Source organism: Canis lupus, chromosome 2, assembly GCF_011100685.1.
Source record: "Canis lupus familiaris isolate Mischka breed German Shepherd chromosome 2, alternate assembly UU_Cfam_GSD_1.0, whole genome shotgun sequence".
Taxonomy (NCBI): Eukaryota; Metazoa; Chordata; class Mammalia; order Carnivora; family Canidae; genus Canis; species Canis lupus.
This window is the reverse complement of record NC_049223.1, coordinates 77,344,277-77,370,455: the sequence shown is the minus strand read 5'-3', so window position 1 is coordinate 77,370,455 and position 26,179 is coordinate 77,344,277. Positions and strand designations below refer to the sequence as shown.

Sequence of the window (26,179 nt, the reverse complement as noted above, 5' to 3'; positions counted from 1 at the left end):
TCATATTTAATAAGAGGTAGAACTGGAATTCATAATGTGATCTGTATTCTTTGTTAAAATTTATTTCAGAGTGAGTGAGAGCACATGAGGTGGGGTGGGGAGGAGGAGAAGGGAGGGAGGCAGGGGCAGAGGGAGAGAAAGAATCCCAAGCAGATTCCCTGCCGAGTGTGAAGTCCAAGGCATGGCTTGATCCCAGGGCCCTGAGATCATGACCTGAGCCAAAATCAAGAGTCAGAGGCTCAACTGACTGAGCCAACCAGGAGTCCCTGGTTTATACTTTTTAAAAAGAAACTCCACTTTCTGTAATGCAGCCTTTATACTCTAGCAGAGTTCTTTCCTATGGCTTATACTTTGGATACAAGGGTGGAGCTCACTGCCTTAGAAGAAATGGTAAGACTATAGGATTAATCTTTTTTTAAAATTAAATCAATAGAGAAAATCTTGATGGGAATCTGTAACTGTTCAACTGTTGGGCTGTACTTGAGGACTCTTCAGAAGAACTCCAGCAGAGAGTATTCATTTCTGAATGGAATCCCTTTTCAACACCAGAGACATGATTGTTAGAAAATTAAAAGGACTATATTTTAAATGTTACCTAACACAAACACTGCTCTTACTTTAATTGTGGCTTTTGGACATTTTTAAATGAATGTTTTAGGCAATTCAACTATTCATTAAGTCCTAATAAGTGTTTCATTCTACATCCGGACCATCCAATGACTCTTACTATTTCTTACCTCACAAAGAGATATTTAATGAGCATTACTCTACAAAAACTGAGGTGTACTGAACTATCATCCATCACCCATTTCAACAGCTGTACCTGTTATGCCAGTTTTCCAAACAACCCAATACTAAAAATACTTACCATAATAAATAGAACTCTAGACTGAGACAGTTTTGACACATAAACTGATTTCACATCATATTCTGCAAGCTGAAATAATCAGCACAAAAATGATGAACCTTAATCTCTCATATTACATTTCTTTAAATATCTTACCATATAAAATCAGTTACTCAGAGACTGTATTTCTCTGTACCTAAACACCACAAGTCTATACAAAGCTTATTTCTGGATTATGTTCAGAGAATATTCAGACCGGAAAATGAAATCACTTGCTCAAAAAAAAAAAATCAATAAATTCTATATTCAATATAGTACCGAGCCAATTTTTAAAAACCTAAATCCCTGTCATGCCATCCTGACCAAGGATTTTTCCAGTTTAGGAATCCAATCTTAAATATTTAATTCATGGGGTTTCTGGGTGGCTCAGGCAGTTAAGTGTCTGACTTCGGTGGGGATCATGATCTCAGCTCCTGGGATGGAGCCACGCCTCTGCGTCTAGCTCCACTCCCTGATCAACACTCAGCGGGGATTCTGCTTGTTCCTCCTCCCTGGCCCTGCACATTCTTTCTCTCTCAAATAAATAAAATCTTTTAAAAAACATTTAATTCATGATAAAAGTACAGCTGGAATAATGAGAAAAGATTTCCACACATTTCCTCAAAGCAAGCTCTACAAAGATGCAACAACAGAGTATTTGGCTCTTAATTTTAAGTTAAGTTTGTATTTGTAAAATAGTTTTGCTGAATTGTACAAAGTAGAAGGTACCAGTGAGAACAAAACTTGTCTGTTTAGCCAACCAAAACACTACGCAAACAGCCACAAAGTGACACTTCTGGAAACTTTCAGTTAGGTCTATTTTTATCCATCAAAGACTTAAGGACTTACTTATGGTTCAAACACTGTACATAATTAATTATTATAATTAATTATATGGAAGAATCAAAGTCTTGCTATTTAAAATTTGAAACCAACTGTACTGCAGCTTTAAATCTAGGAAGAGTTGACACCAAAAGCACCTGTAACCAATGTGCTCTTACTCTGCTTGTATTAAAAGGCCCAATTATACAACACCTGTCGGGACAGGATTTGGTTCTAACATCAAAATAAATTAGTATGCATTAACAATACTGTAAAAACTGTTTGAAAATAGACTGTGACTCAAAGTATACTGCTGGTAAAATTATTTACAGTTTCCTGTAGACACTAGATAGAAGTGATTTCTCAAAGCCACCTTCTCTATTTATTAAAAATAATAATTAATAAAAATAAATAAAATTAAGAAATAGTCCAATTCATTATGTTTGTATGTTGTCTACAAGTGCTCCTTGCACTGAAACTACTCCCAGCAAAAAAGACCTAAGAAGTGTCATTTAAGGGAGTGGCTATTTCCAGTTCCACAGCTTTCTTCTCAACATTAGAATTACCTTGGACCCCTTCCCCAGCAGTTAAATGTGAATCTCTGAGGAATAGGACCCAGGCATCAGAAGGTTCTAATGGCAGCCAGGATAAGAACCACTGACACTTTTCTCATTTCTGAGCTGTGACATTATATGGAACAGGAAAACATTCCCTAAATTTACCACTATTCCTGTATTCTTTTACACTTAGTTCAACATTTAAATGATTTGGTTTTTCGCCTTTCACTAAACAATGATGGACTCATTGATAGAATGGCTTTCACAATATACCTAAATCTGACAGGCTACTTGCTTTCTCACAAAATTAACTACATACCATACTCTTCTTTGTTTAGCTTTTCCCTACACAGACTAACAACCCAGTACCAGTTTCCCCAGGCTCCTGGACTAAAAGCACTGGTCTGCCTATAAAGGAGAATTCAGTGAACCAGGCACTGGTATTCTATAATCTGTGCACTGCTGGGTCTGTGCTTCCAATGTCCATATCCGCTATTCATCACACCTCCTATACTTTCTATATCTCTACTACATTTTTTTTTGTGCATCACTCCCATCTTTATTTAGTTTCTGATTTTTTTCTTCTACTTTTCATCTAAAACATTCCTAACCAAAGTCCCCATTCCATTCATTTCTCACACTGGACAGAATCTTTGCTCTAAGTCCTACTGAATCTGTTAAGACTACTTCCTCCTCCTCCATTAATTTCTTGAATTCCAGATTTAGTGTGTGGCTCTGCATTTAAGAACCAGAAGCCTAAATATTGTGTGGTTGAATTTTTATAAAGCCCCAAGTTTGCAAATTTAACTTGCTTTGAGTGACTATTTTTACTATTTCATAAAAATAATGTTGTTAAGTAGTGGTTATACTCCCAAAAGTATTTGTGAAAGCAGAGTTTGTTTAAACTAAACCTGAAATAAAGTACTATAGTGAATTACGAAAAAACAAGGAAGAGTGCCAAGAGTTGGGAATCTAGGGATATGGACTTAGTAGTCCCTTACTGATCCTACCTAAGTTCCTAAAGTAAATCATTTCACTTTTCCCACTCAAGCATCCTAATATATAAAATGGAATGATCTATCTTATAGTGTTCTTATAATAATAAACAGAGTGAATGAGAAATGCTCTGAAAACTCTAGCCTATAAAATAATCTACCACCCAGATATTATCCTCAAATACTATAATCTGGTAAGAGAAATACACAATAAACACAAACAGTTCACACTGTTATAATTCATGTTATATCAAGAAGGACAGCTTTTAGTTAAGATTATCTCTAAATATTTCTACAGTCAGGTCTTCCTACCACTGCCTTTATGTGTTCAAGAGTTGAAATTTTTGAAAATTTGTTATTCTGATACCTACTGCATTAGATCTACTCAGAGAGCTTGTTATAGCAATAGCTTTTCGTTTAAGAAAAGTCTTTTCAAAAACCCTCTAAGGATAGCCATTCTTCAAGAAATTGGTATTGCTTTTTTTTAAAGATGTTATTTACTTATTAGAGAGCAAAAGAGAGAGCATGAGCTGAGGGAAAGAGCAAAAGGAGATCTCAAGAAGACTCTCTGCTGAGTAAGGGACTCTAAGCAGGGTTTAATCCCAGAACTCTGAGATCATAACCTGAGCTGAAGGCAGAGACTTAACCAACTGAGCCACCCAGGGGGGCCCCAAGAAATCTGTATTTCTTAAGGCTTATGGAGAAGTCAAACTAAGCAAACCACATTCAGTGAAGGGTGCCTTCTGTATGCAACCAGTTTTTAGCAGCTTTAATCTTTTTTTTTTTTTAATTTTATTTATTTATGATAGTCACATAGAGAGAGAGAGAGAGAGAGGCAGAGACATAGGCAGAGGGAGAAGCAGGCTCCATGCACCGGAAGCCCGACGTGGGATTCGATCCCGGGTCTCCAGGATCGCGCCCTGGGCCAAAGGCAGGCGCTAAACCGCTGCGCCACCCAGGGATCCCTAATCTTTTCTATAAATTGGACAAAGCTTTATAATCCCCTTTCCTAGTTATGTATTTTTTTTTCCTAGTATGTATTTCAACAATGGTTTGGTTTGGGGGTTTGTTTTGTTTTTACTCTTTTTATATCTTCCTAAAATTTCACTGTTATGGAAGCTAAAAGATAAAGCCAAAGAGATAGAACACTGCCTTCTAGATCCTCGATACTTATTCTCTTCCCCTGCTGGGCAAGCTCCAGTTTTTCTGTTACTTCCCTTCCTTCTTAAAAGTTGCCAAACAGTTATGTAAATAAGCCAGCTGGCTTCTGAATCATCACTTCCATATCCAACTTCTCTAACTCCCAATGTGAACCTTAATATGTATGCTCTATGAGCCCCTAACAGCCCTTGAAATTTTTCAGTGTCTTTTTGAACATAGCAGTTGGGACTTTCAGGGATTTTTCTCACCCAGATAGGGTTGTTATTGATTGACACTTGTTGCTCATATACTAGTAAGTATATCTATCATCCCCTATAAACAGGCCTTTCCTCTTGGTAACCCAAGACATTTTTCTCTAAACCTGATACTGCTTTCCAAAAGGACATTTATACATATATAAAATTTTAAAAGTTAGTAAGAAATGCAATAGTCAACACTACATTTAGTTTAGCAAAATAATTGGTTTGTCAATGGCTTCTTGGTTATGACACCAAAGGCACAGGCAACAAGAGAAATAACAAATCAGACTTAATCAAAATTTAAAATTTTTGTGCAGGGACACCTGGTTGGCTCAGCAGTTGAGGGTCTGCCTTTGGCTGAGGGCGTGATCCTGGAGTTCGGGGATTGAGTTCCACAGGGAGCCTGCCTCTCCTGCCTGTGTCTCTGCCTCTCTCACGAATAAATAAACAAAAATCTTTTAAAAATTAAAAATAAAAAAATACAATTTTTGTGCAAAGAACACTACCAACAGTAGTGTTGGCAACTGATAAGATCACATATCTGATAAGGAATTGAGCTCTAGAACATATAAAGAACTCCTACAACTCAACAACAACAAAAAACCTAATTAACAAATGGGCAAAGGACAGTTTTCCAAAAAATATATACAAATGGCCAATAAGCACACAAAAAGATGTTCAATATCACTAATCATTAGTGACATGCAAATATATTCTCTCTCTCTCTCTCTTTCTTACACACACACAGGCATGTGAATTTTTTGACCCCATCATCAAGTTTGACATTATTAAAGAAGCATTTTCTGAATGATAGTAGACATAAGCTGACCAATTCAAAGATGAAAATATTAAAAGGAAAGTTACTACACAAAAGTTCTTGATTCTTAGTATTTAAAACAGATAAAGAACTGCGATAATTTATAGCTGTGCTTACAATCAGCCATCATAACAAGAAGTACACCACGTATGGATATGAATTAAAGAAAACCTGCCATCCCAAAGTACATAATAATCTTCCATTCAGATCACTTGTTCATTTATTTTCAATTTTTTTTATCTTCTATATGCCTTTAAGGTTAACATTTTCCTCTGAATACTTTATTCACATGAATAAGATCCACAAAATCTTAAATGAAATATTTCTCATTCATTTCCCAAGATAACATTCTGTTTTGGTTTTATCTATATTTGAGCTATTTTTAAAATTCCAAATAGATTTACCCTACATTAGGTTTAAGATTATGAAAAATGTAAAATTATGTTCAACTAAAATAAATCATAATTCTGATAAGCATTTTAAAGGAGTAATTATGTTCTGTACAATTTTAGCTTAAACTAATTTAGATTTTATTATTCTTTTGTTGGTAAATTCTGTCATTTATTCAGAAAAGAACATAAATATGATTGGAATCTAACATTTTTCTCTTATCATAACATGATCAAATTTTGTAAATGCCCTTTGAGTATTTGATAAACAAAAAGCATTCTGTTAGTTGAACAAGAAAAATGATATTTAAACAAGTTTAATAACTATTATTTCAATGAAATTATCAGTAGCTTTCTAAATCTTTTAGGTGGAACAGTAAAAAGTTATCTACATGTTGTTAAAGTTTGATACTTCTGATGTTTAAATCACTGATATCCTCATTTTAACTATAAACAGGTACAAAATTTCGCATACATATTCTTGTGCTAATATATATTATTTACATAAAACAAGTTTAACTATTTGTGTCATTTACCTATAGCAGAAGTTGACAAAATATGCCCGTTTACATGTGTTCTTCTAAGGCCCGCTGAACAAAACTTTTACATATTTAGGGAAGAAGAAGAAAGAGAGGGAAAGGTAGGAAAGCGGGTGTTGAGGAGACTGAAGGAGGAATAGGAGGACGAGTGGGAGGAGATTAATATGCAAATTACTATCTGGCCGACAAAACCCATATTTTTACAAACTGGCCTTTAGAACTTAAGGGTGCTGATCTATGTGAGAGATTGGCAGTTTGTTTCTTCAGGTAGTAAATATTTTAGGCTTTGCAGGCCATACAATCTCTAGCAGCTCTCCAACTCTGCAGGTGTGCCACAAAAACAACATTCATAAATAAATTAGTATGGCTGTGTTCCCGTAAAACTTTATTTATCAAAAACAGTAGAAGGGCAAGATTAGGGCCTTGGGTCATAGTTTGCCTACACCTGATATACATGGTTACACTTACTAATCTGTCCACTTCTCTGAGATGTCACTCACCCACACTAATTATAGATTTGACAATTTCGATTTATTTTACATTTGTTTTATATATATTCCAAACAAAGTTAAGAAAATAAGAGTCTGTGATGTTACATCTTTTAGGAATTACATCTTTCACTACAGGAATTCTATCTCCCTCACTGTTTTTTTTGCCTTGAATTCCATGCTGACTTGTAAAGGTTGATTAATAACTCTGCTTTCTTTTCAGTAGCATTTTCCTATTAATGGTTCTACATTTTTGTTTTCAATCTTTCTCAGTCATGTTTAAATGTATATACCTAAATTCTGGGCTTTGACCATTTGAGTTACTATTTAATAGGGAATTTAACTTCATTATTATTATAGTGACTAGCATGTTTCATACACAGTCCTACTATTTTATCACATTTACTTTGCATTATCCTCTTTCCTGCCTTTTGTTAGATTCATTGGGGTTTACTGGTTCCACCCTATTCTTTATTAGTAAGGAAATTATATATATCCTTTTACCATTTTATGGGCCAGTTACTTATCTATTGTCTTTCTGCTCTAACCTACCCCATCAGTAGGAGGGTGCTTTCATCTCCTGTCAGCATGGCTCAGAACGCCAGCTCCATTCAGATGCCACCCTCTCAAAGCCATTAGAAATGCCAACAGCCAACAGGTACGCACACTTGATACTCCAAGTACCAGCCTCACCTAATTCTCTCACGTACAGTTTCTTTGTCCACGAACCAATTGGCAATAACTTTCTTCTCAGAAGTGTGAGCAACAGTCCCACAGGACCCTTCCTCCAAGCTCCTAGGTCTGGCAACACCACCAGTTCTTTCATTCCTCCAGCATTAGGGTTGTTAACTGCTTCCTGTGGTTATTAATCTCTGGATTACCTCAGCATCCCCTTAATAATCAATCAGCTGGTATAAAAAATTTATGTTTGAAATCTCCTCTATTTGAAATATTTAGTACAGTTGTTTTCTTTCCCATGACAAAATATTAAGAGCTGAAGTGCTAAACTATTTAGTTTGTCACGTCAACTGTACTTAACAGGCAGGTCTAAATTTTGGGAATGAACTATAAAAGAAAATGGGCAATTCTAATGGTGATCAAGAATAAGAACTGAGGGGTGCCTGGGTGGCTCAGTGAGTTAAGCAACTGCCTACAGCTCACGTCGAGATCCTGGAGTCCTGGGATCCTGTCCTGCATCAGGCTCCCTATGGAGCAGGGAGCCTGCTTCTCCTACCACTTCTGCTGCTCCCCCTTATTCTCTCTCTCTCAAATAAATAAATAAAAATCTTTTTAAATATTGAAATAATAAACAGAGTCATGAATAATACAATGCAATATATGAAAATGTAGTATCACTGGGAGGGAAATTAAGAGATTTATTTTGCCTGTGAAGTAAAACAAAGTATTGGCAACACTATTTTTGTTGTACGTATCACCCAGTTAGGTACCTATGAAACAAAATACTGGGCAGACAAAAACACATAATATAAGAAAAAGAGAATTCAGATAGCTTGAGTTTATGATTCTTCACAGAAAAAAAAAAGAGATTAGTTAAGTAAATAAACTTTAAAGCTCACCTATAAACTAAAAAAAAAAAAAAAAAAAGCCTACACTCAGATTTAGCTCTTCCTTACATCTAATCAGTGTGACTAAACTTGTGAGAAAAAGGAATGTTAAATAAATTTATGCACTGAAAAAGGAATTTGTTTGGTAAGTGAATTATAACATTTTATTTTCATAAGAGTCATTTTAGGGGCACCTGGGTAGCTCAATGGTTGAGCATCTGCCTTTGGCGCAGGTCAAAATCCCTGGGTCCTGGGATCAAGTCCCGCATCAGGCTCCCCGCAGTGAGCCTGCTTCTCCCTCAGCCTGTGTCTCTGGCTCTCTCTGTATGTCTACCATGAATAAATAAATAAATAAATATTTTTTTAAAAAATAAAAGTCACTGTATAAATCAATGTATAATATTCATTGTTGAAAGTTACTTCATTCTCCTTGCTTTACATCTTTAAAAAATTATTTATTTGTTTGTTTGTTTGTTTGTTTAAGTAACCCTATACCCAACATAGGGCTCAAACTCCTACCCCTGAGATCAAGAGTTGCATACTGCTCTGACTGAGCCAGCCAGGCACCCCAATTCTACTTGCCTTAAATATAACTTAACCTCTCCTTCACCATTCATTGACAGAATTTAAAATTACTGCAAAGTTATATGATGCATGTCATCTGCTTTTCGTTGACAAATCACTGAAATTCACAACCAGTTCTATGAAGATGCTAGCTTTTTTTTAAGATGCTGGCTTTTAAACACCATACCTTGTAGTTAACAAAACATTTTGAATAATCATCTGATCCATAAATAAATATAGCTGACCCTTGAATAACTCAAGAATTAGAGGGCAAAGACCCTCCCTCACTGTTGAAAATTCACATGTAACTTCTGACTCCCTGAAAACTTAACAGTCTACTGTTGACCAGAAGACTCACCAATGACATAAACAGTGACTTATCATGCATTTTCTATGTTATATATATTATATACTATTCTTATAATAAAGTTAGCTGGAGAAAAGAAAATATTAAGAAAATCAAGGAAAATACATTTATAGGACTGTATTGCATTTATCAAAAAAAAAAAATCTGAACCCACATTGATCAAACCTGAGTTAAGGGCCAAATGTACTCTTAGAATAAGCTTCTTCTCTCCCTTCTTTCATTCCTTGCAAACTGATTCTCCCTCCCCATTAATCTGAGGTATAAATACATATACCTATCCATACAATTAAAATCAGGAGAATATTCACCTATTGTTGGTACTTACACCATCTAATACCTTTTTTCCATAGTCCTATCTGCCCACTTTCCTCACAGCTCTCTGAATCACATAAATTGTGCCATGGATGGAGCTGTGTGTCTCCCTCACCCATCCCCAAAATTCATATATTGAAGTCCTATCCCCAATGTGATATTTGAAGATAGAGTCTTTGAAGAGACACTTAGGTTTAGATGAGGCCATAAAGATGGCATTAGTGCTTTTACAAGATACACCACAGAACCTTGGACGTCTCTTTCTCTTCCATGTGAGAATATAACAAGAGGGTGGCCTTCTGCAACCCAAACATGACCTCACAAGGAACCAAAAAAGCCAGTACTTTGAGGTTGGACTTCCCAGTGTCCAGATAAATGAGAAATGAATTTCTGTTGTTTAAGCCATCCAGTCTATGGTATTTTGTTATAGCAGCCCAGGCCGACGAGGACAGATGGAATATGAATTTCTGTAGGAAATATCACAAGTAGTTTGAATTAAATCGTAAGGCTGCTCCATCTCCTGATTCTCTTTAAAATTCACCTGTTCAGTTTTTTATACCAAAATTTACTGGCAAATGCTAATTTCTGTAGCTGAACTGAACTTGCAATTTTCAGAACCATAAAAATCTAAAAAAATCTGAATGTCACAGCCAGGTGAAAAACAGATTGATGGCACTGAAATGAATTTCTCTAAAACTAGAGGAAATAAGGGAAATGTGAAATTCCACAGTGGTAAACTTGCAAGGAAAATGCTGAGAGAATGCACTACCTATTAAAACAGATGAGTAGTACCCACAGAAATAAAAAAAAAAAAAGGAGAATCAGACTTATACAGAGAACAAACTGATGGTTGCCCAAGGGAAGGGGGTGGTAGAGGAATGGGCAAAATTGGTGAAAAGAAGTAGGAGACAAAGGCTTCCAGTTAGGGAATGAATAAGTCATCGGAATAAAAGTTACACTAGAGAGAATACAGTCAGCAGTTTATAATAGCATTGTATAGTGACAGGTGACAGTTACACTTGTGGTGAGCACAATATAGAGTCGCTTAATCACTATGCTGTACATTTGAAACTAATGTAACACTGTGTGTCAACTATCCTCAGTGAAGAAGGGGAGAAAGAGGAAGCAACACTCCCCTCAGGATATGTCCAGAGGGAGCAACTCTAAAGATGTGAAAGAGAGAATCCTTTTTTTTAAAAAATGATCCTGTACTTTTTTTTTCTGTTTTGGTTTTTTTTTTTTTTTTTTTTAAGATTTTATTTATTTATTCATAGAGACAGAGAGAGGCAGAGGGAGAAGCAGGCTCCATGCAGGGAGCCTGATGTGGGACTTGATCCCAGGTCTCCAGGATCACACCCCAGGCTGCAGGCGGCGCCAAACCGCTGCGCCACCAGGGCTGCCCAAAAGAGAGAATCCTAAACCTTTTTCTCACTGACAGAGTTTGGATAAAAATAAACATGATCAATAAAACCTGAGCTTATATCAAAGACAACCTAAGAAATGTTTATGAAATCACAGTTTTTACAGATTGATTCTTTCAAAATTCTTTGGCTTTTCAAAACAATGTTTAATTAATGTAGGATTTAAAATTTTTCACTATTTTAAAATTTTTAATATTTCAAAATAAAAATTATCATCTTACAGATTTGCCAAACAGAATCTAGAACCTGAAGTTCAGGGTGACAAAAATTTGAATAATAATTACAACGTAACTATCATCCCTGCAATAACAGTTAAAAAAAAAAAAAACTAACAAAGGGCAATCAGGTGACTCAGTGGTTGGCTCAGGTCCAGATCCCAGAGTCCTGGGATAAAGTCCTGCACCGGGCTCCCCACAGGGAGCCTGCTTTTCCCTCTGCCAAGGTCTCTGCCTCTCTCTGTGTCTCTCATTAATAAATAAAATCTTTAAAAAATAATAATAATAAATATAAAACTGGAATAAATTTTAACCCAATGAAAGACTTTTTGAAAGAAAATCACTGCAATTTTTTTCTAGGTACATGCAATGGAAAGTATAATCAAGCATATAAAATCTACTTTAGGCATGCATGTTTCACGCTAAGTTACAAGACTGCATAAAAAATGAAATTCACCTGGTAGGAAAACATAGTGAATTCCCTTAGGAATACAGGTGCAATTGTTTTAATAATAAAGACAAAAAAGACAAAACAACTGAAATTCTCCAGCTATGACAACATGAAAACAATTCTAAACAATTAGAGGAAAATGCTTACCACAATTATTTAGTATATACCAAATAAAATCATAGAAATAAATGATCTGGATATTTTACAGGTCCTTATAACTTCTGTACTAATGACATTTGTAAAGGTATGTAAATTGATAAAGTGCTTAAGGACAATATGTGTTGAAGAAGTTTTCAATTTTTTAAATACATATATTACCAACTGGGTGTCAAAAACAAATGATTTGAAACCATGAGGACCAACAAAATACAGTCAGTACTACAAGTTTCTGAACCCATTATCAAATCCCTATGTGCCAGGAGTGCAGCTTCCAAGCACCACTCATCTCAAAAAAAAAAAAGGCTGCCTTAGATAGCCATGATGTGTTCCATGGGGAGGAAGGGAGTAAAAAGCAATAAATTTTGCTTTTCTTTCTTTTTTTAAAGAAACTCAATACTCCTATATTACAATAATGAAATGTGAAAAAAATTCCTAAGCTTCCTCTATTTTATTCTACTTATTAGCAAAATTGTCAGTTGTCAAATCAGAATTTATTTTCTTCATAAAAGAAAAGAAACACACAAAAAAGTATAAAAGTTTGCATGCAGTAAATAAAAATCACTATCTTAATAATAAAGAAAAAGCAGTTTGCGAACTCAGAAATAATTGCTCAAAAACTGCAAAGAAACATGAGAATTTTTCTGTAGTAAAATAAGACTTCTGAAAGGAAACTGAAGTCTGGAATTTGGATAAAGTGAAGAAAGATTATAGGGACCATGAGTCAACTGAAATGTACTAAAGTTTTTTAAACACTTATCACGATGAGCACTGAGCAATGCTGAATCACTGTACTATATATCTGAAACTAGTAAAACACTGTTAATTATATTGGAATTAAAATTTTAAAAAAGAAAAAATATAATGACCAATCACTATTCCTCAGTACAGGAGTCCTTTGCTTAGTATTTCCAGAAATAATGAAGAACTGAACCAGGGAATCATAAACCTTCACCATTCTCAGTCCATTATAAAACATAATGAGTTGATCTCTCAGAAGAAAGAGGAACGAAAAGAAATCCCAGGAAAAGAAGGCAGAAAACATCTATCGCTCCATTTCTTCAGCAATGTTCTGACACGCCTTCTCCTAACAACAGTTAATAAAAGCTTAGGAGTCACACAGCCACACAGTGACATCAAGAGAAAGAAAAACAAAAGGACTAGATGTTGAACCTGGTAATCAATGCCAGTCTGACCTCCTTGTTTGGTAATTTAGCTCAACTGCAAAACTTAACTGAGTTAAAGCAAATGTGTAACTACAATTAAGCAATAGGTAGGAAACACTTTTGTTTTGCTTAAGTAATTTAAAATAATTCAAATAACAAACTTCTGATATTTTTAAAAAGATTAAAAAATAAAATATAAAGGTTTGCCTAATTTTAATTAAAAATATAACATTCAAAAGATTTTAATATTAAGAACTGCATACTCTGAAGTTTCTAAAACCCATGAAGATAAAGGGAATTCCAATCTCATTAATAAAAGCCTCTCGTTTACAAAAAGAAAAACTGCTCATTAATAAGAATATTCTCTGGATCAAACTTTGAAATAATACTGGCAGGGCTAAGACTCTTAACTCAGGTCTCCTGACTCCTGGGACAGTACATTTTACTACTTACTTTGAAATCTTCTCTAAAAGAGACTTTTAAATTCCACATTCTTCACCATTTCCCAAGTAAGGGCATTTTGGGCTTAGAGACTATTAAAATGCTGGCATTTCAGGGTAAATGCAAAGAATTCACACCTAAAAAGGCTCTATGTCTCTCAAATAAACTGTGTTTGAAAATAACATTTTAACTATTAATCTCTTACAGTCTAATAGTCCAAAGTTTTTCACTCTGATTAAACAAAACCTCCAGAGGGGGCACCTTGGTGGCTCAGTTGATTAAGCCTCTGACTCTTGATTTCAGCTCATGTCATGACATCAGGGTCATGAGATAAAGGGCACGGAACCTGCTTGAGAGTCTCTCTCTCCCTCTGGCCCACCCCCTTTTCCTAAAAAAACCCACAAAAAAACAAAAACCCTCCGGCGGGGAGAGGATTGGGAAAATTTAGAAGTCATAACAACGAAAATACAAATAAAGCCCTAAAATCTGGCATGTACACAAAGGAAAGAAGCAGATGAAGAGGTTGCCTCTGATTATTTAAGAAATAGACTGGAAACAAACAGTTCTCTATATTTTGCCTATTTTATGTTTCAAAGGTATGAAATTCACTTTTCTTCAACTTAGCTATTTTCACTTAGACCCTAACAGATTCATTTACTGTCAAACAGTAAGTCACAGACATAGATAGCTACTTGGGTCAAAAAGACTTAATACACAGAAGCAGAGGAGACTCATCAAAAAGGGCATATGGCGGGCAGCCCGGGTGGCTCAGCGGTTTAGTGCTAACTCATCAAAAAGGGCATATGGCGGCGGGTAGCCCGGGTGGCTCAGCAGTTTAGCACTGCCTTCAGCCCAGGGTGTGATCCTGGAGACCTGAGATCGAGTCCCACGTCAGGCCCCTGCATGGAGCCTGCTTCTCCCTCTGCCTGTGTCTCTACCTCTCTTTCTGTCTCTCATGAATAAATAAATAAAATCTTTAAAAAAAAGGGGGGGGGGGCATATGGCTAAAAGAAATTCTTTATTCTTATCTTCAATTTATTTCTACGAAAGAATAAACCACACTGGGACACCTGGGTGGCTCAATGCTTGAGTGTCTGCTTTCAGCTCAGGGGGTGATCCTGGGGTCCTGGGATGATACCAGCACTGGGCTTCCCACAAGGAGCCTATTTCTCCCTCTACCTGTGTCTCTGCCTCTCTCTCTGTGTGTGGGTCTCTCAAGAATAAATAAATTTTAAAAAATCAAAAAAAAAAAAAAAAAAAAGAATAAACCACACTACTGCTAAAAGAAAATGACCAAGATTGACCTCCTCTTTTTATCCTGCAAATGATAAAGCAAAGACATGAGATAAGCAAAGACTTGGAGGATATCTCAAATTCTTGGGGAGAGCTTTTGAATTTCACACTAATACCAGTCATGTAGCTAAATTAGATGAATTAGACACACATATACACACAGGCACACACACTCACACACATCTATAAAGCCTGAAGAGAACCAAGTCTGACAGGAATGAAAATAAATGCCACTTACTGAAAGCATTTAGTATGTCCTATTCTAAGGTAGAATTTTATATAATCTTCATAACAATCTTCTTGAAGGGTAGTTGAATTCTGATTCTCACCTATATAGTGAATGATGAAACCATGTTCTAGAAATATTAAATAATTTACATAACATCATGTAACCGTAACCAGAAAGTGAAAGACGAAGCCCGCAAAAGCTAGGTCTGTTTGAGTCCAAATGTAATCCTTTTTCTTTATTTTGAAGGCTCTGCTTTCCATTATGATCCAGGAACATGTCCATTATTAAACCTAAGGAGACTGAGGTTCCCACAAAACTCCTCAATTTTCCAAGCATGCCAACTCAGAAAAAATTCCTCACTCTATCAACAGAGGTTAAGACATTGTTAGGAAACAAATGAATCCAGCCTCTGCCTGAAAGGGAAAGGAAAAAGGGGATTATGAAACAGGTATGTTTTACTGGGTTCCTTCATCAAATAGGCAATATGGTAGCAAAGAGACCACAAAGAAAAGCAAGATAGATAATACTTGGTGACCCTTCTCCTGGGATTCATGTACTTTGACTTCTAAAGGCTACTAATAAAATCGTATACATAAAGACATGAGACCACAGCGAGATCACTCTTTTTTAAATGCAAACTATGCATTTTTAAGCAGTAAGGTCTTTCAGAAAACTTAAGTGCTTTGAGCCAATTGCCTACATCAAATCATAACTCGAAATAATAAGCATTTGAAGCTGAGAACTAAGTTTTTCCCTTTATGTGCCACTAATCAGTTGCTTGTCTTTTAAGCTCAAAATTTATAGTGTTTGTCTGTACAATCAAAATGGATCTGAGCTCCTAAATATTTAAATATTTTAAGTATTTTTCCATTTCAGTTGACATAATGTTAAGCTTTCTCAATAGAGGGCCCTATAAAAATACGGCAGGCAGAAAGATTTTTGATTCCTGATTCTTATCTGGTTTGCACGTCAAGCTCCTGTAGTACGGACAGCTTTTCCAGAATCTGGCCTCTCTAGTACTCAGCTGCCCTGGCCTGCACAGCATCTTCAGTGCAAGGCTTCTATAGCAATGTAGAGAAGCCAGCAGTACCCAATGGATAACAGCTACCCATGGTCATTTTAGGTAGTTTTCAACAAAATACCTCCTCTATGAAATCTATCTGTGAAGAGCTTTCCCTCACTACCCTAGGGGGCAGAATCCTCACAAGTTACAGAGGGTGGGTGTCTAGTAAGTTCCACTGGCATGTCACCACAACAATTTCTCTACCATTCAGTGAGCCACATCATGCCCTATTCAAAAAAGTCTGATCTGATCTCAGCCCAAGATGGGGGAGAAGTCTCTAACCTAACACTAATTATTATGGGAAAAAAAGGAGAGAGAGAGACAAGGTTTAGTAGTCTTCTTATGAATTTTAAAAACAACATACACTATATTTGAGAACGCTAAACTTTGACTGACCTACAAAGACACGCAGGGAATTTCGAATCTTGAGTGAAGAACAGAATAAAAGAAGACACTGCAGAAAGTTGTGATACAGGCTGCTCTACCATGTAGGACTTATAATCTAGCATATCCAAGTTTATCTGAAAAATCTATGGTAAACAGAGATGCTATATAAGGAACCTCTAGCCACTGTACCACAGCAGCAGTTCTTTGCTAAAGAAGACTGGCACTAGAAAATCCAACTTTCCCCAACACTCCATAGGTGCATTTCTAGCAAGTTCCAGAGGAAGGATTTCTAGCATATTCCATGTATATAACAATACACTAACTTCTATACTATTAGGTGAGCCACAGCAATGCACTCTACAATATCAGCCCTGGAGAAGGCTCTTTCATATGTATCCTTGCCTCAGCCCCAGGATAAGCATCTGCTCCTTATTTTTGCTACCTGTATATTCTTTAGAGTTCTCTTTCATTAATAAGCCAGTCCCTGATTGCTCCAATTCTTAAACTGAATAATGACTTCTTTTAAGTAATTTATATACCCAACATGGGGCTGAAAGCCATGACCCCCAGATCAAGAGTCACATGCTCTACCTACTGAGCCAGACAGGTGCTCCCTGAATAATCTTTTATATTAAACTTTCCCTATTCAAATTATTACATAGTTTTTCCCTCCTGTTAGAATCGGACTAACCTATAATGTTAGTAACTTGGTTCTCCTCAGTGCCATGAAAATCAACACAAGAACCTCATTTTAAACAGTAAGAGTTCATTTTGACATTTTAGTTTGAAAACTCAAAATTAAATGACTTAAACCAAACTGAAGCATAAAACTAAGTCCAAATTAAATTATGTATTTCTTAAAATATCAATCATGGTTTGGTAAGTTGTACGTTCCGTCTCCAAATGTTCTACTGTCTTTAAACAAACAGTATCAGCCATTTTACTTATAATCAACAACTTTTATCATTCTTTTAAATAAATAATACTTTATCTCTCTCATTAAGTAACTTCTAAAAGCCCTAAAATATGGAGGCAACAATCGAAAATAATATTTTCATTATTAAAAGGAACAGTTGTTATGTATAAACACTGACAGTCTCAAACAGCATGAGTCAAATAGCTTGACTCTCTCTGCATTGCAATAAGACACTTCACAGTTCTAGCATGCTCTTTACCACAACGAAGCCCAAGCAAGCATAAAAATGGTGAACTGGTATAAGCTAATCAATATATTGAGAAATGCCTTAAAATGAAGGGGACCCACTATGATTTCTTATCACAGTGTTTCAATATCCCCTGTGCCCGTTCATCGGAAATACACTGGAGTTCACTATTCCCTAACAGTCCAAATAATTTTAAACCTAATCAAGACCAATAACCTATTTATGAAATCAAAAACCAAACCAACCAACAAAGAAGCCCACTGCAATTGCTCTGAAGTAAAAACACTACAATTTTTTCTTAAGTAGAAAATAACCATCAACACTCCACCAAAACGAGAGAAAAGGAAGACTAGCAGATTACACACTAGAAAGCAAACAAGTGGTGTTTTAAATGGACTTTATAATCATACTCTAATTCCTTAAACAACATAAAAGGAAAAGCAATATCACTGGCAGTTCATGTTGAATGACTCCATAAATGAAACTGTATAAAACTGTCAGTAGCCACAATTATGATAGGTGTCTAAAAAAATACCAAACAATTAAATAAATACAATAAAAACTATTCTTCAAGTAATGTTGTATGTTACTGCTCTGAAGTTCGCTTTAAAAAATAGAATACTGCTTTTATATGGAAATTTCCTTAGCAATAAAGAAGTTTTTCTTACTTGAGAGAGTCCAGGGGACGATGCATGTCCCGGGGGCGTTGCCGCAAGATTTGGATGCCCCTTGTTTATTTCATGTGCTGAATAAGGGGAAGGGGTCGGGGGTCCCGGTTGTCTCGCTACTTGTGTTACCTGTGAGGAAATCAATATTTAGTAAGAGTTTTATACTAGTAACTCAGTCTTAATAAATACAGCTGGACTGGCTGATTTAAAAAATTTAATTCTCTGCCTCACAATGTATACTAAAATAAGTGCCAGACCAACTAAAGACTTAAAATTTCAAAATGAAGCAAGAGAATGCTTAGGGAAAAAAAAAAAGACTATTATCAGTTTGATAAAAGATTCTTTTTTTTTTTTCTTTAAGTTTATTTATTCATAGAGACACAGCTAGAGAGAGAGGCAGAGACACAGGCAGAGGGAGAAGCAGGCACCATGCAGGGAGCCCGACGTGGGACTCGATCCCGGGTCTCCAGGATCACGCCCTGGGCTGCAGGAGGCGCGAAACCGCTGTGCCACCGGGGCTGCCCAATTCTTTTTATTTTTTTTAAAGGAAACACTTCAGGGCAGCCCAGGTGGCTCAGCGGTTTAGCCCTGCCTTTAGCCCAGGGCATGATCCTGAAGACTTGGGATTGAGTCCCACGTCAGGCTCTCTGCATGAAGCCTGCTTCTCCCTCTGCCTGTGTCTCTGCCTCTCTCTCTCTCTCTCTCTCTGTCTCTCATGAATAAATAAAATCTTTTTTAAAAAAATAAAAAAAATAAAGGAAACACTTCCGCAGGGAAACCTTTTTTTTTTTTAAAGGATTTTATTTATTTATTCATGAGAGACACAGAGAGAGGCAGAGACACAAGCAAAGGGAGGAGAAGCAGGCTCCATGGAGGAACCTAATGCGGGACTCAATCCTGGAACTCCGGGATCACGTCCTAAGCCGAAGGGCAGATGCTCAATCGCTGAGCCACCCAGGTATCCTGACAAAAGATTCTTGAAGTATAATCTAAAACCAATAAAACTAAGGGCACCTGGGTACTTCAGTTGGTTAAGCATCTGACTTGATTTTGGCTCAGGTCATGATCTCAGAGTTCTGGGATTGAGCACAGGCAGGCTCCACACTCAGTGCAGTCTGCTTGTCCCTCTACCTCTCCCCCCTGATCATACCCTTTCCTTCTCTCTCAAATAAATAAATAAAATCCTTATTAAAAAAAAAACAACGAACACCTTAAAGGAAAAATTATGTTAAATGAAAGACGGTAAACATAAAACTACATATCATAGAATGCCACTTATATGACATTCTATAATACAAAACAGAAATAAATGATTGCAAAGGAAAGAGGATGGCTACAGAAGGGGCATGAGGTGGTTTTTGGAGTGAAATAACTGTTCTATATCTTGACTGTAGTGGGGTCTACATGTCTCTGTTTGCCAAAACACACAGAACTGCACATTAAAAAGGAAAATTTTATGTTATATAAATTATAACTCAATAAAACCGAACAAAATGGTGCAACTCATAGAGTATAACCTCATTTTTAAAACAGTACACCTAAATATACATGTGTAGTCATGTGTGTATATTTCTATACATATATCTATGCATACATTCTATGCATATGTACACAAATATATATATACACATAATGTGTCATATTAAAAAGATCTCTAAGGAGACACACAAAGATCTTAAGAGAGAGCATTACAGTTATTTCTCTTTTTTTTAAGATTTTATTTATTTATTTATGAGAGACACACATGAGAGAGAGAGAGGCATAGACACAGGCAGAGGAAAAGCAGAATCCATGCAGGGAGCCTGATGTGGGACTCGATCCTGGGACTCCAGGACCATGTCCTGGGCCAAAGGCAGGTGCTAAATCAGCTGAGCCACCCAGGGATCCCAATTATTTCTTTATTTTCTCATTTTTATTTTCTCATATAGTTCAATAATCATGAACTTATATAGAAAAATATATAAGTAAAAAAAAAGAAAAATATATAAGTAAACAAAAATTATATTTTCCCACTTATTATTGGCAATTAACTGCTCACAAGCCTATGAAGGAAAACAAAACAATCTACCCAGGCCCCTTCCTAAAGTTCAGCAATCAATCCTAGCCAGCTCCTCTCTACTACAATCTAACCCAGACTAGCACTGACAGTTTGGCAAATGTTCATGAATGGGGGTAATTCTATAGTGAAAAAATCCATTCTCCTTAAGACAAGATTCTCAAATTTTGGGGGATCCATGAAACCTTTTACCATCTAGTAAAAACTACAGATCTCTCCTTTAATCATATTTTTAAATGCATAAAATACATAGGGGATTATGACAAAACTGATTACACTGAAATACAGATATTAAGATACTAAGATAAATTTGTGATACAGTTAACATATGTGTTCTACACTAAAGTATCAAAAAATAAGAACTAATAACAGTTGCTGCCTACATTCATAATTCAAAGAGAGACCGCATTCAATTAGATATTTTCCATCTTAGTTCTCAGATCCCCTGATTTCTCCCACACTTAAAATTTTTCACAAGGTCGAACAGAAAGTGTTTTCCAATGATATTATCTTTTCCTGGATTTCAATTAGTCAGAAGCTCTGAAGAAAGTCTACTCCTCGATAATCTAACTTTAGAATCCCTTATATCTATCTAATACAGTTTTAAATACCTATAGCCTCAGCCACCTTGACCCCAGTGCTGAATTAAGTGGATTCACAGAGAACTAACTAGAGGCAAAAACTTACAGGCTAGAAGAGAAATGAATGATCTTAAAATATAATCAAAGTTTAAGACCTAAAGTAATTATATTTAATTTTTCTTAAATAGTTCTATGATTTTCTTTAAAAACCTTGCTTCAAATTTGGAGCAAAAATTACATTTATATGGGCTCAAGGTTTACTGTAAAATACTGCATTTATAAATCTCAGGAAAATTTTTCAAAGGACAAAAATCGGACTACTATTTAAACATCTACTTTAGAAAACCAGTAAATAGAAATGAAGTGTTCTTGCAAGCAAAATTTCTCCTTGACTAAGCTTTATAAAATGAATATTCTTATATCACATGTCTTAGAATAAATTATTTTAATATATAACTAAAGTAAAACACCAAAATGGATATATATTTTTAACATTAAAAAATGGAATTCAAACAATGAAAAAAGGTGAGAGCAAAGAAGTTAGCTATGTAAAATCCATGTTAGGTCAAATCTCCAATTCATCCTGATAAAACAACCAAAGATTGAGTTTGCTGAGGATAATAAAAATTAATATATTTTTAAATTATTTATAGGAAATGTAAACATAAATTGCTATTCAGAATAAATATTAAAATATATTACTTCATGCATGTCATTAATAACAAGTAAAATTTACCCCCCCCCCCAAAAAAAAAAGCAATCAAAAAACAAAAAAACTTGGCCCACTATTGGCAGGTATCTAGGAAACAAGATACAGGTAGGTACTGTGAATGAGTCTTCAAAACTACAGAGCAATGCGTCATAACTGCATTAAAACCATACCCAAATAAATAAACACATACATAAAACCATACCCAAAAAAACAATTTCAAATTGGGATACAATCCTAAAGAAAATAATCTCACCTCAAAAATTAGGAATTTAAAGATTTATTCAGCAGCACTATATACGGTAGCAGAAAGGCAGAAATAGCAAAAAAATGGGGAAATGAAGTAACATAAGTGGACTAAGGACATAAAAAATATATAGATGTGGACTGTTATCAATAGAAATGAATACATAAAAATAATAAAGAATAAAAAAGAAATAATATACTCCTTAGAACTGTGAAGAGATCCTATATACTGACAAAGATGGAAAAAAACCCACATGAATGATTTCAGATAAAGGTTAGTGTTCATCTGGTTTATTTTTCCCTGAAAACTGTTTCAGCATACTTTTTAAGAGTATTGTATCAGTCAATAAATACAAATACTTGAAAGAGAAAAGGTATTTTGCCAAAGCCAAAAGTATTGTGCTATTACTACATTAAAAATTTCCTTAAAGCAAGCACCAATGAAAATCAACTTGTACAGGCAAATATCGCTGAGGTGTGCATCCTTTGCCATTCATAAATGGCTACTCCGAACTACAGAGGTCCGTTGGTACTATATATTCTAGTAGAGTACTCCCTCCCAAAATTGAAGCTTTCTACTAATAAAGTAAGTCGAAGAAAATAAATCTGTATCCAAGTAATAGGAAAGGGGGAGCAGCAAGTGTGCAGTGCTGGCTGGCATCTCTCTGCCCTGGACGGGAAGGAGTTTAGGGGAGGACAGAATGACCAGGGCCCAGTGACTCATGTGGCCAATGGGCTCAGGAAAAATCTCAGACCCCAGCCTGAAATCCTCGGAGGCCTGGGGCCTGCCGAAGGGCCCCCTCAGAGGAACCTCTGAAGGAAATAAAAATGCTCACATAGGTAGGCATTATCTACAAACAAGGAAGTAAAAAGGATAAGGATACATGTTTGAATTCTGGAAGGTGACAAATCACCCCCATTCCCCACCAGGAAACAAAACAAAACAAAACAAAACAATGCATTGGTTTCCAGTGATTTGCTTCTGAGAGAAACCATAAAAAAAATAAAAATAAAAAAGGAATAGGAGAACCATGAAAATGATATTATAAACAATTTTCCCTAGAAACAAGCTGCTACATGCAATATGTCTCTGATCTGCAACTGTGCTCTATTCAATGCAAAAAAGACCCCCATCATAAATGTCACACTGCATTACACACTACATGTTTGCTTTTAAGTGTACTATAGCTAGTATCTTTGCCAGGGAAAAAGGTATACGAGCTTCAGTGAGAAATTATACAAAATCTAAATAGTTAACACAAGCCTAACCCAAGTAAATGGCAAAGGATTAATGAAGCTGTTGGGGATAAAAATCAAAGTTACACAAAACCTCAAATACCTCTTTCAAAATATTCCTAAATTAATGATTATTGAAACTTTTTATCCTAGTGTTTTTCCTCTGGGTAATTACACCATTTCAGATCATATTGTTAAAATGCATGTACTTCAAAGGTAGAGGCAGGAAGTTTTCATATGAAGAAAAAAACATGATTCCCCATTATTTCAAACATATTACTGTCACAGGGAGGAGAGGTATGAAATAGTTGATTATGACAACTCTTAACCAATTCTGAAGCTAAAAAGATTATGGTCTTTCACATAATATTAATCCAAAGCAAAATTAATCAACAATTTCTTGAAGTACACTAGTGTGTTGTATTTAAGTTTAAAAGATAATATGCCTAATGAACTTTTGTATTTTGTACAGATATTATATTTTTGCATTGGCAATAATGGGCAGCTTCTAAAATTCTCACTCACTTGATGGTGCAAATGGAAATTTGTACAACCACATTTGGAAAGAATTCGGCTAGTAACCATGAAAACTGGCATACTCTATGATCCAGTTCCTCCATTCCTAGTTAAACATCTGTGAGAAATAGGGAAATGTCCACCAAGGTACATGTACAAAAGTGTTCAGGGTTGTATTGCTCTTAGTAAGCAAACACTAGAAATAATACACCTGTTCATTAACAGGAGGATGGGTCAATAATGCAATATTTTCCTATAAAGAAATTCAATGAAAAACTAGAACAATACAACAGAAGCTGTATGACTCTCATGAACGATAAAAAATAGTATGATTCCCAAAAAAGTTCCAAATCAGAAAACATCTGACTAAATTTCTACCTTAAAATGACTTGTTAAACTCTACTTTTAGTTTTCTGCACGTTTACACATGTACATTTTAATTCCTTCCACTCCCTAAAGATTAGAAATGTAAAGAAGCAAACTACCCAATAGGTGAAGTAAAATATTACCTATATTAGCATTAGTTATATCGGTCATTACAAACCAGAAAGTATATGAAAAAAATAAACATTGGCCCATGAGAAGGAACCTCTGAAACTATGAGGTAGTGGGAACCCTGGGTGGCGCAGCGGTTTAGCGCCTGCCTTTGGCCCGGGGCGCGATCCTGGAGACCCGGGATCGAATCCCACGTCGGGCTCCCGGTGCATGGAGCCTGCTTCTCCCTCTGCCTGTGTCTCTGCCACTCTTTCTCTCTCTCTGTGTGACTATCATAAATAAATAAAAATTTAAAAAAATTAAAAAAAAAAACTATGAGGTAGTGAAAACTTCAGCTCACTAGTAAATGTTTAAGATTTCTACTTTAAAAATTTCCTATAAAAAAAAAACGATTATTTGGTGGTTGCTGACCAATATAAATTGAAAGATCTTTTGAAATATGAAGGTAAACCATAAAGATAATGTAAACTAAGATTAATCAGGTTTATAAAGGTTATTTAGCCCCAAATCAGCTGATCTGACAGAAGATTCTGGGCAACTAAGAGCTAACAAATATAAACTACAATTTTCAAATAATGAAAATATAGAAAACATTTATGTTTCCTGAACATGATCATTCTTTCATAACCCCAAAACAAAGGAAATACCATGCAGGAAACATATGGGGTGGGGGGAATGGCCAGGTGTAAGCAATAGGGTGTGGAAATTATGAAGAACTGGGGACACTGTTCACCCTTCAAAGGGTGAACTGGGAGAATGTTCACCCTTCAAAGCAATAAATACACAGACACTCAGCTGTAGTCAAAGTCCTACCATTCAGGAATTCCAGATAAATAATGTTCTATCTTCCAAGTTTTCAAGAGAAACCCAAAAATAAGGATTTTTAAATGAAATTTTCCTGACTTCGGGCAGCCCCGGTGGTGCAGCGGTTTAGCGCCGCCTGCGGCCCGGGGTGTGATCCTGGAGACCTGGGATAGGGTCCCATGTTGGGCTTCCTGCATGGAGCCTGCTTATTCCTCTGCCTGTGTCTCTGCCTCTCTCTCTCTCTCTCTCTCTCTCTCTCTCTGAATAAATAAATAAATCTTTAAAAAAAAAAAAAAGGAAATTTTCCTGACTTCAAAAACACTGTACAAGGCAAAAGCACATCTACAAATTAAGTACATAGGCAGCCAGTTAATGAATCTGGCTCTAGCGGTACCCTCATCAAGATCATCATGAAATATAAACTATTCTTTTTAAGATTTATTTATTTATTTACTCATGAGACACAGAGAGAGAGAAGACAGAGAGAGAGGCAAAGACAAAGGCAGAGGGAGAAGCAGGCTCCCAAAGGGAGATGGATGTGGGACAGACTGGATCCCGGATTCCAGGATCATGCCCTGAGCTGAAGGCAGACGCTCAAATGTTGAGCCACCCAGGCATTCCTAAACTTTTTATTTTATTTTTTTAAGCTTTTATTTGTTTGTTTATTATTTATTTAATTATTTATGAGAGAAACAGAGGGAGGCAGAGACATAGGCAGAGAGAAAAGCAGGCTCCATGCAAGGAGCCCAATATGGGACTCAATCCCAGGATTCCGGGATCACGCCCCAAGTTGAAGGCAGACGCTCAACTGCTGAGACATCCAGGCATCCCTAAACTTAAAGAAGCAATCCCATATAGAATTTTGACTGGATTCTAGACAGGCACTGATTGAATGCATATATTGATAAATGTTATACACATGTATGAGGTACTGTGTTTTATTTATTGCATATATATAATATGCCTAATATGGAATATATGGAATAAAACAGTGCTTAAAAACACATAATTAAATCTTTACTAAAAGGACTACAAAACAAAACTCAGAATTCCTATCAAGTAATATTAATGTTTTCAACAATAAACGATTCATATAAAGGTAAAAAGAGCATATGGTTTATGTCTGAGAAGCCATCTCTGACTTCTTTTAATATTATGATAAAGTTTATTTAGTGAGGTCAT

At 35.8% G+C, this 26,179-nt stretch overlaps 1 protein-coding gene across 10 annotated transcripts in view; it reads right to left on the bottom strand.

Moving 5' to 3' along the window:
• EIF4G3 (eukaryotic translation initiation factor 4 gamma 3) overlaps window positions 1-26,179 on the bottom strand; it is a 330,614-nt gene that overhangs the window by 180,067 nt on the left and 124,368 nt on the right. For 8 of the 10 annotated variants that reach the window (XM_038531720.1, XM_038531709.1, XM_038531710.1 and 5 more), the window contains one exon: window positions 18,355-18,483. The exons of the other annotated variants lie outside the window; for them this stretch is intronic. Coding sequence is in view for 4 of the 8 variants with exons in the window: in XM_038531709.1 (XP_038387637.1) it covers window positions 18,355-18,483 (129 nt within the window). In the remaining 4 variants the exon portion in view is untranslated. The remainder of the gene's footprint in view (window positions 1-18,354; window positions 18,484-26,179) is intronic. 10 annotated transcript variants of the gene reach the window in all.